General features: G+C 43.1%; 1 protein-coding gene and 1 pseudogene across 2 annotated transcripts; both read right to left on the bottom strand.

Annotated features, from left to right (window-relative positions):
• Positions 1-46: 46 nt before the first annotated feature.
• Positions 47-7,788, bottom strand: LOC139565428 (vascular cell adhesion protein 1). Of its 2 annotated transcripts, XM_071385761.1 has the most exons (12): positions 7,538-7,788; positions 5,245-5,508; positions 4,820-5,149; positions 4,468-4,701; positions 4,104-4,337; positions 3,474-3,824; positions 3,086-3,349; positions 2,661-2,990; positions 2,309-2,542; positions 1,945-2,178; positions 1,435-1,683; positions 47-1,181 (listed from the first exon to the last, which is right to left on the bottom strand). In XM_071385761.1, exons 1-12 carry the CDS (start codon positions 7,590-7,592, stop codon positions 973-975), a joined length of 2,988 nt encoding a protein of 995 aa, XP_071241862.1. In that variant the 5' UTR covers positions 7,593-7,788; the 3' UTR covers positions 47-972. The 2 variants fall into 2 exon arrangements, with proteins under 2 accessions (XP_071241862.1, XP_071241863.1); XM_071385762.1 differs by lacking the exons at positions 4,104-4,337; positions 4,468-4,701 and having other exon boundaries at positions 7,538-7,785.
• A 315-nt stretch (positions 7,789-8,103) lies between these two features.
• On the bottom strand, positions 8,104-14,894 carry LOC139565431 (angiopoietin-related protein 2-like; annotated as a pseudogene).
• Between the last annotated feature and the right edge of the window lie 640 nt (positions 14,895-15,534).

Raw genomic sequence — 15,534 nt, 5'->3', positions numbered from 1 at the left:
TTCCCTAATGTATTTGCCTTCAATAAAATGTTCACTGGCGACAGACTGGCAGTGGCATGTCATAAGCAGTGATGCTTGTTTATTTATGGGCATACACAAGTCACTTTTAAAAACAGTTTTGAAAATAGTTTTATAAAGGAAAATGAATGTTCGGATGCTATTGTAATTAGACTACAGCAAGCAATACAATTAAGTATTGATATAGAAATATGAACATTCTTATTACATTCGTTTGTATGTTGTCAGATGCAAGACACTTGAACAGGCTCCGATTGAATCCCCACCCTAATCTTACATTTTAAATACGTTTGCAGATCACGCAGTCTCATTGTTGTTTGAAATCAATTATATTTAGTTTTTCATTCAGAATTAATTGTTCAATGATGTGGATGAAATTTATTTTTAAGGATTTGATTTATTAAATCCCATTGTTGCATGTAGACCAAATCATTTTAATATTGTACAAACGTGTTACTGTGCGTGAAGTTTAAAATGCATTCTGTCATTACAACATTTGGAATGTGATATATTTTAACCCCCCCCCCCCAAAAAAAATAAATAATTACACACAACAACAAAAAAATCATTAATAAAATATTGTCTTCCTCAAATGAAGTAGATGATGACGCAATCTTTACAAGCGGGAGGGATTCTTATTTAATTGGTCTTCAACTCGTGGCTCAGTCACTTCAGTCAGGGCAAGTGGAGTTCACAGGAGATTGTTGGCACCTTAATCGGGAGAAGACGGGCTCGTGGTAATGGCTGGAGCGCAATCAGTGGAATGTTATCCACGCTCCGTTCCAGCCATTATTATGGGCCGTCCTCCCCTCAGTAACCTCTACTGGGCTGGAGTTAGCCTGCCCAGGAGCAGGTTAGTTCTGAAATGTACCTGGCTAAAGGGTGAGACACTTTCGTATGACTGGTTATCCCGAGTTGAACTCAAGAGTTTATCTAATTTACTTAGGTAACTCCTCAAACCTTCGTAGGATACCCCTCTGGATCATGGTTATCTACCCCTGTTGTAGACAGTGGCATCAATGGAACATTTGACTGGTTGACTGGTATGAAATTATAATATCCTTGTCTTTTCTTACACATACAGAAGACTTTCAGGGCAATGACCAGGACAATTGCTACCAGGACAATTATTGCAATCACCCAAATTATAATTGTGGAGCCACCTGAAGAGGAGGAAATAGAAGGAGAACGGGAGAGTTTAGACATGATTCAGACCAATTCTGTTTATAAATTGATTCAGGCAAGCTCGTGATCTAGAATTCGTGTTTCGCAATTCAGCTCTGTGGAATTGAATGCGATTCATTCATTCATCTTACTGAAAGAATATGAAGTATGTCTTATGACAACATGAATCACTACATCAGGGTCAGCTACGTTTCTACCATAACATGACCCACAGTCGGTCAGTTATAATACCTTTTATAGTTACTGTTGTTGTTCTGGTGACCGTCCCAAATATATTCGTGGCAGTGCAGATGTAGATCCCAGCTGTGGTGATTCTAACAGTCCTCTGGCGCCCCTCAGTGGACAACTTCACCTTGCTTGTAGCGGTGTCGTTCCACTTCATCTCAGGAGGAGGGTTCCCCTCAGCACTGCAGTTCAGAGACACATCACTGCCTGCACTCACCTCCACTGTGTCATTCCCTAGAAGGAACTCAGGAGCATCTAAGAAGAAAGGAAGTGCTTTTAGAGTAGACCACTCAACTATGCAACTTATGGGATGTCAGATGGGTTGCCATGCAGTTCAGTTGAGACTAAAAGGTGGTAAACAATTATGTAAAACCTGTCTCAATCACTATTAGGCCTATTCTACCTTTAAGATTGGTTAGAACAGCGTAAAGCTGATAGCATGTGTGGCTAGAATTAGTTAAACGTTTGTAAAATAGTCCAATAATAACATAGTTGAAGGATAGAAACAGGACTTACACAAGACGTTGATAACAAGCTTGTGCGTGGCTTTTCCATGTGTGTTGTTTGTAACCAGGGTGTACTCCCCTCTGTTTTCCCTAGTGAGACTTTGAGGGATATCCACTTCCTGTTGGGCTTTCAACCAGGTGATTTTAGAAGAAGGGTTGCCATCAACTGTACAGGTGACTGAGAGGTTGTGATTTTCATTCTCTTTAACTTCATATTGATCAGTACAGTCAAACTTGGGGGCATCTGAAAAGAGTAGGGAGAGAAATATTCAGCATAGATTTCATCAAATTTGAAAACAGATAGAGAAGCATCTTATAGGAAACAATCGGACAGATCTCATCTCGCAATACAATACTAGATCTCACACACTTACATTCCACTGTGATATGAACAGTAGAGCTGGTGCTGCCTATGTCATTGGTGATTGTGACGACATACTGGCCAAAGTCCGTCCTGGCCAGGGGTGCAGAGGCATTGACCTGTCTGCCCTCCTGGTACCACACAACGTTAGGGGGAGGATTCCCATTGAATGTACAAGGGATCCTGTCCAGGGGGGAATTCTCCTCCACGGCACTGTACTGGCTTGGACATTCAATCACTGGCTTGTCTGCAAATAGAGAGAAGGAGCATCAACTCAAAATGAGTAAATTGGAAGCTATACCTGTCATGTGGTTCTGTTTTTGATTTATGATAATGAAAAAGATCTAGATTAATAGCCAACTCACAGTGCACAGTAATGTTGAGAGGTTCTGATGTCACTGTAGGATGGGGTTGTGGTCCCTCTGGTCCCAGGTCCAGTTCTGCTCTACAGCTATACTGAGCTCCATCATCATCTCTACTGGGGATGATCATCAGAGTAGCTGACACATCCACTGGTGTCTTACTGACGTTACTGTAAGTTACATTATCTAAGAGTTCATTCCCTTTGTACCACTTCACAACCAGGTTCTGTTGAGGAGCGATGTTCTGGATGTCACACTGCAGCTGGTACTCTGTCCCCTCCACCATGGGACCAGAGTGGCTCAGAACAGAGATGAAGACGCTGTCTAGAGTCTCTGTAGAGGAGGTCAACAATGTAAAAAACCCTCAATGCTGATATACAGTTAAATAGAAACATACCTTTCTGATTCACAAGGAGCAAAATACTCACTGTAGAGAATGACTGGAAGTACTTTTGAGGATTGATTGCCATCATTGAGAGTGATGTAGCATTTAGGTTCTATTGTCCAATCAGTAAGGTTATCCACAGTCCAGGTGACAACGTTGACATGTTGTTCAAAACCTGTACCTCCCAATGTGGCCTCCCAGCCCATCCCCTCATGGTCTGTGAATGATGTGCTGCAGTTGACTGAGACTGAGTCTCCATATCTCACCACCACTCTGGGAGGGTTGAGCTCAAGAGGAAAGGTAACTACTGTAAAAACATACAAGAATGAAGACATCAATGTGAAATCCACATCAAATATAAACTGTTCTGCCTTGTGAGATAAGTGAGGGTTAATTAAATAATGTGAGCACAGAGATGAGCTGGAAAATACCTTTTGGCTTGACTGTTGCTTGGAGGGTGGTCATAGTTCCTGGAGTTGAGGGTGCTGTGGAGAACATCGTTGGGTGTTGTTGTGGAGGTACATCTACTAGGACATGTATCTGCTTGGTGATGGAGCCCAGTCTATTTGTGACTGTGCAGTTGTAAGTTGCATTAGCTGTTACTCTGGAGATATAGAGAGTACGCAGGTGCCCCACAGTGGTCTCAATGGCATTTCCCTCTGCAGTGTTGTTGGTCCACCTCAGCTCAGGAGGAGGGTTCCCCTCAGCACTGCAGTTCAGAGACACATCACTGTCTGCACGCACCACCACTGTGTCATTCCCTGGAAGGAACTCAGGAGCGTCTGAGGAGAAAAGGAGGTGCTTTTACAGTAGACCACTCAAAACTATGCAACTTATGGGATGTCAGATGGGTTGCCATGCAGTTCAGTTGAGACTAAAATACAGTAACTTAAAAGGTGGTAAACAATTATGTAAAACCTGTCTCAATCACTATTAGGCCTATTCTACCTTTAAGATTGGTTAGAACAGCGTAAAGCTGATAGCATGTGTGGCTAGAATTAGTTAAACGTTTGTAAAATAGTCCAATAATAACATAGTTGAAGGATAGAAACAGGACTTACACAAGACGTTGATAACAAGCTTGTGCGTGGCTTTTCCATGTGTGTTGTTTGTAACCAGGGTGTACTCCCCTCTGTTTTCCCTAGTGAGACTTTGAGGGATATCCACTTCCTGTTGGGCTTTCAACCAGGTGATTTTAGAAGAAGGGTTGCCATCAACTGTACAGGTGACTGAGAGGTTGTGATTTTCATTCTCTTTAACTTCATATTGCTCAGTACAGTTAAACTTGGGGGCATCTGAAAAGAGTAGGGAGAGAAATATTCAGCATAGATTTCATCAAATTTGAAAACAGATAGAGAAGCATCTTACAGGAAACAATCGGACAGATCTCATCTCGCAATACAATACTAGATCTCACACACTTACATTCCACTGTGATATGAACAGTAGAGCTGGTGCTGCCTATGCCATTGGTGATCGTGACGACATACTGGCCAAAGTCCGTCCTGGCCAGGGGTGCAGAGGCATTGACCTGTCTGCCCTCCTGGTACCACACAACGGTAGGGGGAGGATTCCCATTGAATGTACAAGGGATCCTGTCCAGGGGGGAATTCTCCTCCACGGCACTGTACTGGATTGGACATTCAATCACTGGCTTGTCTGCAAATAGAGAGAAGGAGCATCAACTCAAAATGAGTAAATTGGAAGCTATACCTGTCATGTGGTTCTGTTTTTGATTTATGATAATGAAAAAGATCTAGATTAATAGCCAACTCACAGTGCACAGTAATGTTGAGAGGTTCTGATGTCACTGTAGGATGGGGTTGTGGTCCCTCTGGTCCAAGGTCCAGTTCTGCTCTACAGCTATACTGAGCTTCATCATCATCTCTACTGGGGATGATCATCAGAGTAGCTGACACATCCACTGGTGTCTTACTGACGTTACTGTAAGTTACATTATCTAAGAGTTCATTCCCTTTGTACCACTTCACAACCAGGTTCTGTTGAGGAGCGATGTTCTGGATGTCACACTGCAGCTGGTACTCTGTCCCCTCCACCATGGGACCCGAGTGGCTCAGAACAGAGATGGAGACGCTGTCTGGAGTCTCTGTAGAGGAGGTCAACAATGTAAAAAACCCTCAATGCTGATATACAGTTAAATAGAAACATACCTTTCTGATTCACAAGGAGCAAAATACTCACTGTAGAGAATGACTGGAAGTACTTTTGAGGATTGATTGCCATCATTGAGAGTGATGTAGCATTTAGGTTCTATTGTCCAATCAGTAAGGTTATCCACAGTCCAGGTGACAACGTTGACATGTTGTTCAAAACCTGTACCTCCCAATGTGGCCTCCCAGCCCATCCCCTCATGGTCTGTGGATGATGTGCTGCAGTTGACTGAGACTGAGTCTCCATATTTCACCACCACTCTGGGAGGGTTGAGCTCAAGAGGAAAGGTAACTACTGTAAAAACATACAAGAATGAAGACATCAATGTGAAATCCACATCAAATATAAACTGTTCTGCCTTGTGAGATAAGTGAGGGTTAATTAAATAGTGTGAGCACAGAGATGAGCTGGAAAATAGCTTTTGGCTTGGCTGTTGCTGGAAGGGTGGTCATAGTTCCTGGAGTTGAGGGTACTGTGGGGAAAATATTACGTTATATTGTTGATGATCTCATCCCTTCTAAAACGTGTTGAAAGGGGAATCACCTTGCCCAAAATACTCAGACGTTATTTCCTATTGTGCAAGCACAGTCCCCAAATCCAGAACAAATTCAAGAAAGCGTACAGTATTATATAGAGCCATTATGGCATGGAACTCCATTCCATCTCATATTACTGAAATAAACAGCAAACCTGGTTTCAAAAAACAGATAGAGCACACCTCACTGCACAATGCCTCCCCCCTATTTGACCTAGATAGTTTGTGTGTATATGTATTGATATGTAGGCTGTGTGTGCCCTTTTTTCAATTTATGTCTAAAATGACATACCCAAATCGAACTGCCTGTAGCTCAGGCCCTGAAGCAAGGATATGCATATTATTGGTACCATTTCAAAGGAAACACTTTGAAGTATGTGTTATTGTGAAAGGAATGTAGGAGAATATAACACAATAGATCTGGTAAAAGCTTATACAATGAAAAAAACAACTGTTCTTTTGTATTTTTTGTACCATTATCTTTGAAATGCAAGAGAAAGGCCATAATGTATTATTCCAGCCCAGGTGCAATTTAGATTTTGGCCACTAGATGGCAGCAGTGATGTGCAAAGTTTTAGACTGAACCAATGAACCATTGCATTTCTGTTCAAAATGTTGTCTCTAGACTGCCCAAATGTGCCTAATTTGTTTATTAATAACATGTTCAAAATTGTGCACTCCTCAAACAATAGCATGGTATTCTTTCACTGTAACAGCTACTCTAAATTGGACAGTGCAGTTAGATTAACAAGAATGTAAGCTTTCCTCCAATATCAGATATGTCTATGTCCTGGGAAATTTTCTTGTTTCTTACAATCTCATGCTAATCGCATTAGCCTACGTTAGCTCAACCGTCCCGTGGACGGGACACCAATCCCAAAGAAGTAGTTCTGTCCTTGAGCTGTTCTTGTCTATTAATGTTCTGTATTATGTCATGTTTCATGTATTGTGGGGACCCCAGGAAGAGAGCTTTTGCAAAAGCAGCAGCTAAATGGGAATCCTAATAAAATACCCACAATACACAGTATATCATGGAACAACAATTGCTTAAAAGGGTTTGAAAAGCACATAGTCCATCCCTATGTGTTCCAAAATGAAAGTCAAAGGATTCTTATTTTTGACAAAGGTGGATCTGTCAAATATGGAGCATCCATAGGTTAGCACATACTAGACAAACTACCATACTAACAACAATGCACCACACCCACCATCAGTGGTTTTCAGAAGTCATTTACGTTGCTCTCAATGTTACACCGCATGGACATTCACACCCGCCACACCCATTCAGACAATGTCATATCACTCAATAACATCAACAGTGTCTGTGTTGTACCTGAGTGAGTGTACGTGTATTTCTTGTGATTTTATGTTATTATACAATTGTATCCTTTAATTAGGGTCATGAGTTGTTCCTATCCATGTGACCTGACCAGGAAAAACTCAGGGCCCTGTCTACTGATGACTGTTACCTTATTGCATTATTGCTACATATCAATATTCCTTTTTTTATTGCTCATTAAATACTTTAATTCCTTGACTTTAATTGCTCTCAAATATTAGTCTTCAAATTGACCATTGTGGGATTAAAACTAATTTCCTCTATCAACAACCAACTTCCGTTCAAGTTCGGTTAGTGGGATGTGAGCACATGTTTAAGTACCACCCTGGGAGACAGCAAACGGTTACTCCATCACCAGAGTAATAACTACGGTCAACGTAAACATAATCCACACAGCGATCACAACAATAGATATTAATAGATAAGTATGGAACAAATTAACCACTCACCTCCATGTAACAGCACGAGCATGAGGAGGCTCAACATCCTCTGGAGTGAGATCATGGTAGTTCTCTGCTGAGCAAGGTGAGGGTGATGCTGAGCAAGGTGAGGGTGATGCTGAGCAAGGTGAGGGTGATGGGGGATGTTGTAAGAGAGGATGCCCTGACTGATGGTCCACCCGTTGGTCCAGGCTCGGTCCTAACACTGTGCTAATGCCAGTAAGTGTATCTCAGGCAGAGAGCTTACTGTGTGAAGAAAGTGTTTCAAAGAGGAAATTCAAACCCTGCCCTGATCTTGTGCAAAGAGGAAACTGCTAAACGGAAACATGACATCAAACCAGTGGTTGAAAAAGTACCCAACTGTCATACTCGAGTAAAAGTAAAGGTACCCGTATAGAAAATGACTCAAGTGAAAGTCACCCAGTAAAATCCTACTTGAGTAAAAGTAATAAAGTATTTGGTTTGAAATAAACTTAAGTATCAAAAGTAAATGGAATTGCTCAAATATATTTAAGTATCAAAAGGAAAAGTATAAATCATTTCAAATTCCTTATATTAAGCAAACCAGACGGCACCATTTTCTTGTTTTTTTTTATTTACGGATAGCCAGGGGCACACTCCAACACTCAGACATAATTTACAAACAAAGAATTTGTGTTTAGTGAGTCTGCCAGATCAGATGCAGTAGTGATGACCAGGGATTTTCTTTTTATGTGTGTGAATTAGACCATTTTCCTGTCCTGCTAAGCATTCAAAATGTAACGAGTACTTTTGGGTGTCAGTACATTATTTTCTTCAAGAAAGTAAAAGTCATCAAAAATATAAATAGTAAAGTACAGATACCCCATAAATCGACTTACGTCGTACTTTAAATTATTTTTACTTAAGTACTTTACACCACTGCATCAAACCACAACGTCAGTTCTCATAAGCAAAATAAACGGACTCCTACCTCACCTTGTGGTGTGTGTATGCGAGTGTATGTGTGTGAGAGGATAGATAGATAGATAGATAGATAGATAGATAGATAGATAGATAGATAGATAGATAGATAGATAATATCAAAAAGTTATGTTCAAACATTGTTTTGCAATTTTTTATTAAATAAATACATTGCAGTTAAAAAACAATTCCACGTGTTGTGTTGGCATATCAGTCAAACGCTGTCTTATTAACATAACTGTTTAACATATAAGGACTTCATTAACAACCTTCCTGTCACGTTCCTGACCTGTTTTCCCTTGTTTTTGTATTTGTTTAGTATGGTCAGGGCGTGAGTTGGGGTGGGCATTCTATGTTGTGTGTCTAGTTTGTCTGTTTCTGTGTTCAGCCTAATATGGTTCTCAATCAGAGGCAGCTGTCAATCGTTGTCCCTGATTGAGAATCATATATAGGTGGCTTGTTTTGTGTTGGGGATTGTGGGTGGTTGTTTCCTGTCTCTGTGTTTGTGTTCTGCACCAGATAGGACTGTCTCGGTTTTCACGTTTGTTGTTTTGTATTGTTGTAAGTGTTCACAGTTCGTTAAATTAAACATGTTGAACACTAACTGCGCTGCATTTTGGTCCTCTCCTTCATCCCAGGAAGAAAGCCGTTACACTTCCTTATCCATGACGGAACCATAATATTACTGATAGGTGAAAATTATCTGTTAATTGAATGATTAGAATATTCTGCCCTGAAACGTATAATTGTATGGAATTGATTAGAATGTATAAAATCATAATCAATAAATGTGTAGTCCTAGTCAGAATTAGGGTAAAGACAATATGTCTTTATGGTATTTTAAACACAGACTGTCTGAGCTTGGTGCCGACCTGACTAGAGATTTGGGAGAGACCGGGGACTACGTGTCAAGGACAAGGTCACCTATCTCTGTCGGCTGGGTAGTGAGACAGTGTGTGCGTCTGTTTGTGTGTATGTGTGTGCGTCTGTTTGTGTGTATGGTTGTGTGAATGTGTGGGCGTGAGAAGTCAGTATAAAATTAATTGTTTTGTATTCTTGACTTTAGAACGTTCTCTGAATAAACTATACTAACCTTTTGTATAAGCTGAGTCTTTGACTAATTATTATTATACCCATTGTCTTACAAACCTCGGGAATTGGTCAGAGCTATTGATTGTTATTATCATTGGGATTGGAAATTCTCTTATCAATTACCCTGATGCCTGATTGACATGTGTGTATAACCGCTGAGGCGAGGACGGCTCATAATAATGGCTGGAACAGAGTGAATGGAATGGCATCAAACACATGGAAACCATGTTTGATGTATTTGAAACTATTCCACTCCAGCCATTACCACGAACCCGTCCTCCCCAATTACGGTGCCACCAATGGGGAGAGGGTTAGGTGGGTTTGATCATCATGGTGACCGTCTTGAGGGAGTAGGAGCCGCCGTGGAACTCTGCCCAGTAAACCCCGTCCTGGTAGCGGCTGCGGTAGTGACCCCCTCGATACCACACGCCGTTTAAGTTGGAGTGGGCACACATGTGGTACCACCAGCCCCCCTTCTGGAAGTGGGCACAGTTCCCTAATGAGGAAATGGAGAGAGAAACCAACTCATCAAGCCAAACCTGGGTGTTCAAACAGGCAGCCATGAAAAGAGGCAGAAATGAAAAGAGAGGGTAGTAGAGGTCAGAGGGGATTCACCTGAATAAGCATCCTTATCCTTGTCCAGAGTTGTAAAGGGTTTGTTATTGTGCCAGGACATTGAGTCTCCGGCGTTGCCTTGGTATTCCCCCAGCCTCAGACGGTACCAGTCGCTCTCAGGCTCCAGGCGGAAGCTGTCGTACTCTGCAAACACCTGGCGGCCCTGCCAGTCCTCCATGGCCACCCGAAGCTTGTAGTGGGCCTGCTTGGTCAGCCAGTAGAGGTGCTCCAGACCCAGCCAGTACTCTCCATCCAGGTTCCCAAAGCCTTGCTGGGGTGGAGGGGTACAACAGATAGTTTAGGGTTAGGTTCACTGTAGCAATAGTTTTCATGACTTCTGTGGTGTTAAACCGTCCTCAACTGAAGGATACTCTTGAGTCTCTGAGCTGTAATACCAGCTGTTTTTCTGGTTTTAGAGCCCACTGTGATGGTTGTCAATTACAGTAACTATACAGCTCATGTTTCATGACATATAATCAGCTGAAATGAAAGGCAAATGGAGGAGGGGAAATGATTATGGGACTGCAGTGCACACACTCACTGTGTGGGTTTTGTATTGCAGTGTTTTGGAGCAATGGTAACAGCACACTGTCTGATGTCATAACAAACTCTTGAGCGCTTCACTTTTAGTGGCTCACTGCACACTGGAGGTGAGAGCACCTTGTACTGCTCCCAGGTCCTGAAGAAGTTGACTGATCCGTCCTGTCTCCTCTGGATGACGGTCCAGCCTCCCTGGGCCTTGGTCTGTTCACACCAGGCCTGCAGAAGCCGGTTGGCGCTCTGTGGACGCAGCAGGTAGATCCCATTGGTGGTCTCGCCCGAGTCCAGCACATGCTGGCAGTCCCTCCAGGGTCCTGAGGGACAGAGATGGTATAGGTATATGGTTCACAAAGGCAGTTAGGATTTCGGAACATACCTGGGTTCAAATAGTCATAATTGTGCTCGATTGAGCCTGCCTGGTGCAATGGAACTAATGGAAGTCCAGAATGTCCAAACTCCATCCATCTGCCACTGGGCAGGCTCAACCAACTGCTGGAAATGAGGGAGTGAGACACGTAATGGAGAGAGGGGTCTGGAATTCTGTTTGTTTTAGAGCCAACAGGGTCACAGATACATGTTTTCTCGCTTTGCTTCAGCTTATCTCTTTACTGCCGAAGACATTCTTTCACCACACATGTTGAATGTCTTATGTCACACAGGGAAAGATAAGCATACACCGCATGAACGGACACGAAAGGCTAAGCATCACCTCTCTCTCACACACTCCAGACCAAGGGATACTCATACTGTAACCGTACACTCATTCTATAGACAAGTATCTCCTTGTCACTCATCACACACACATAAGCTCTGAGTCATGCTCCCTTTATTCTACATTGTAACTGGTGTGAAGTCCCCATGCTGCTGCTGCTCAGCTCCACTGTGGGAGGAGCCTGTCCATACAAGGTGGTGTCACACATCTGTATGCTCTGCCTTGTAATCTCACACATTCCAGTTGTGCACACAACGTGCATTGTATGGGGGTATCACCTTGTAATTCAAGGTTACATAGCAATGTCCTAAAGAGGGCTGTGATTAGGGTGTGTGTTTGTTAGGGTGGGTTGGTATGTGTGTGTGTGTGTGTAAGAGACTGTTAGTTGTGTGTACTGCTGGTAAATTAGATTTTTTTTAGATTCAAATATATTTTTATTTGGAATTCATCCTAATCGCTCTTTCTAAAGTGGTACCATAAAAATCTGATTATTGGTGCCAAATTCTGGACTAGCTACTTTTGATGGTTTATTTCCTAAAAGAGAGGATTATATTTTGGCCCATTTGATTGTTATTTATAACAAATATTATTGATGAATTTGCAAATGTTATATCAAAGTCCAACCTTGTGTGTGTGTGTGTGCATGCGTGTGTGTGTTACTCATTAATTAACAAAGCCCCTTCTCTACTCTGATAAGAACAGCTGGCAGTTATTAGACATTGTTTAGGCATTCCCGGAGAGATAACAAAGTCCTATCGGCGGGTCAGTGACTCCCCGAGCTTCTGCAGTGTCTTCTGGAGTGTAAATAACACTGACAAAATACTGACACTGTTTCAAAACACAAACGCAAGGTCTGAACAGCAAACAATGAAGCATTTGAAGGGCCGAAAGAAAACAGCTTGTTTGTTCTGATTGTTGTCAAAGGTGACAGTGAAAAACAATATCGAAACAAAGCAGGAACCAATGAGATGTGCAATGTATTGACTGAAATAGAAACAAGGTGTTATAATGTGTGATAACGCTGCCGGGGGAAGGTAGATACATAGTGTTACTCTTTCACACTGTCTTACAAAGACAGACATTCATTCCTACACAGACAGTGTTGGTTAAGCTGAAAGCGCCGTTGGCAGCTGTAAGCTCTGAGGGTGCCGTGATTTACCTGGGGTCTTAGTGACAGGGAAGCTTATGAAGGGGGCGTCAGTAGGGGTGTCGGCCATGGTGGTGGGGAGCACCTTTGTCCCCTGCAGGGGTTCTCTCTCCTCCTGTGGCTGTAGTGGAGGGGCGCCCTGGTCTCTCTGAACATCATTAGCCATCTCCTTGGACTGTGAGCTGTCATTCAGACGCCCACTGGACTGGATACTCAGGGGTTCAGAGGTCATCTGTCCAATACAACACAAATATATAAAGACTTTTGTACAGAGCATTGTGGGTACTGTAGTATGTTATGGTACCACTTTAGCTTCATGGGTCAGGGTCGGTGCTTGAGAAAGGCCCATGATAACAATGCCAGTGGTTTGATAGATACAGAGCTCCCCCTACCTGTGGAGGTGGGGTAGTGTTCTTGGTGGCTTGGCACAGCTTCTCCAGCCGGGCGATGAGCTGACTCTGGTTGCTCATCATGGAGGTGAGGGCTCCATACTTCTTCTCCAGCTCCCTGTAACTAGTGGAGATCTGCAGCATCTGGGATGTTGTTCCACCATTACCGAGCAACAGACAACGGGCCAATCAGGGATGTTATCAAGGTGCTACATGCCTGTCATCGATAGGTAAAGGATACTAAGACAGTAGAGAGATAGTAGGAGCATGTATACAGTTATATGATTCTAACTTCCCTCCTTATGAACACAGCTGTTCCCACAATGCTGTCTGTCTGATTACCTGTGTGGTGGCGTTGAGCAGTAGGTTCTCGACCCGCCTCTGTTCGACCACCTGGTCCTTCTTGTACATGACCTCGTGCAGCAGCTGGGCGTAGAGCTGGGCGATGCGGGAGTTCATGCTGCCGCTCTCTTTCCGTAGCGCCCGTACCTCCGTAACCAGGGCCCCCTCCTGCTCCAGCTGGCCCCTTAGCTTCTCCAGTTGTTCCTGCTGACGGCTCAACTCCCCCCGCAGAGCCGTTACCTCTGAGTGGTTGGCGGCGCCGGTGGTGGACTCGGTGCTCACGCACAGCGCCCCCTTCAGTTTCTGCTGGGGAACGATGAAGGTGTAGGAGCAGCGGCCTGCTTTTAGCTCTCAAGAGCGGGACGGGTGCTTCTGGGACTCTTCCTTCCGCCCCCCCACCTCAGGCATGACTAGGAGGAGCCCCAGCAACAGAAACAGGCCAATAGTCAGCTGCTTCTCCATCTACCTGTTCACCTGCTCTTCTGTCCATGGAATTAAGCAGTGATAGAGATTCATTAGCATATTCCCCCAATAAAACATGATACTCTATATCTAGAACATGTAGAGATGTATTCATTCAGTAGAAATAGCTTTTCCCCATTTCAAACAACTATAAGTGTACACCAACAAGTACATCACAGTCAGACAGTGGCCACGCTGATGCAAAATTCCATACAGGCATTTTCAGTGGGAAGCAGAGCATGTAAAAATGCTACCGCAATATCTAAGATGCAGCTCAGACTGTCTCTCAAGCCTTGAAAGCCCACCAGATGTTCCCCTGGAAGGTGAAAGTACACTTAACCCTGTCTGGAGTTTATTAGCAAGTCAACACTGGGGTGACAATGGTCAACAAAACCCAGTCAGAGTCAACTCACACTTCCATCCCATTGGTCAACACAATCCTTTCAGGTTCAACTCTGGCTACCACCATTGTCAACACCATAAACACTATTATCACCTCAACATTGACACAACACACTATATTTGCAGGGGTCACTACTCCTCAACCTCAGTGAAACACATTATTGGTACCAACAAGTTTCTGTAAGTAAACTGGAATACCAAAGAAAAAGAATACATCACATGATTGCCAAATGGTAGTGTCAGAAGCCCTGTACCATATCGCCAAACATTAACCATTGATCATCTATCATTATAATAGCAGCACTATTCTTATTACATCTGAAAGGGGATCCTATGACTTACCTCAGTCCTGTTCAGAGGTATAGAGTCAGTTGACAAACTGTCAGCTGTGTTCCTGTGTGTATCCCAGAATCCTGAGCTCCAATGGGTACAGAATGGACTTCTTTAAAGCATCCTCATCTAGAATCCAGATGTCAGGACTAACGGACCTTTCCTTAGCATTGCCTCAGAATGGTCTACTGCCTCAGAATTGCCTCCCAATGAGAAAGTCCACCGCTGTGGCTGTAGCATGCAGCCCGGCAACCCTTTTTCCTAGTGTGTCTGAGCCTCACAGAGACAGGCAGACCAGAGAGACTGAGCTACAGTAAGAAAGACTCAAGGGAGAAAGAGAACTACACACAACACTGACACACAACGTTTTGTCAGCAGCAAGACCTCCCCCTCACTTCCCTGTCACAGGCCCTCTAAACAAAGAGAGACATAATTACAAACTACCCTAATGACACCCCCTCTCTCTCTCCTCCCATCCTCTCAGCTCAGCTGCCTCTGGCCCTCAGTGCAGGAGGCAGGAGTCCTCTCTGTCTCTGCCCGTTGCCTCCCTTCAGCCTGCTGTTCTCTCACAGAGGCCTACACCCAGGCGGTCCATCTGTTTACTGTAGTTCAGCTCGAAAAGGTAGCCTATGAGTAATCAATATCATTTGTGTCAAACATATGATGTCAAACATAAAAACAACATAATAACATTATTATGATATTATTATAATACACAACATTATAATATGGATAAGATGCAGATGAAGGTCCACCGTATGATGAGGAATAATTCTGTCAGTCATCATGGATAGTCTCTTTCAACTGCTGTGCGCTAGTAGATACGGTAAAGACGGCATTTCATCTAAAAGGACCCATGAACATGTGAAGTTTACAGGAGCATGTCAAATGTGGTGTCAACTGAAAGTTAAGAGTCTATGGTTTTACAAATTAAGGCATATATACATTTTCCAACCATTTTCATCCTAAAGATGTGGAATACGCAAAGGTTTTGATTTCTGGTCAAACAGATAAAAAATGTGTCTTAGAAAAC

Source organism: Salvelinus alpinus, chromosome 36, assembly GCF_045679555.1.
Source record: "Salvelinus alpinus chromosome 36, SLU_Salpinus.1, whole genome shotgun sequence".
Taxonomy (NCBI): domain Eukaryota; kingdom Metazoa; phylum Chordata; class Actinopteri; order Salmoniformes; family Salmonidae; genus Salvelinus; species Salvelinus alpinus.
The sequence above is the reverse complement of the archived record's forward strand: the minus strand, read 5'-3'. Positions and strand labels throughout refer to the sequence as shown.

What these genes read in the sequence shown, in the direction of transcription:
- LOC139565428 (XM_071385761.1), bottom strand. Translation starts at nt 7,592, where the DNA reads ATGATCTCACTCCAGAGGATGTTGAGCCTCCTCATGCTCGTGCTGTTA. An exon ending in GCTCGTGCTGTTACATGGAG is followed by an intron (nt 5,509 to 7,537) that starts GTGAGTGGTTAA and finishes ATGTTTTTACAG; the next exon opens with TAGTTACCTTTCCTCTTGAG. An exon ending in AGCAACAGTCAAGCCAAAAG is followed by an intron (nt 3,350 to 3,473) that starts GTATTTTCCAGC and finishes ATGTTTTTACAG; the next exon opens with TAGTTACCTTTCCTCTTGAG.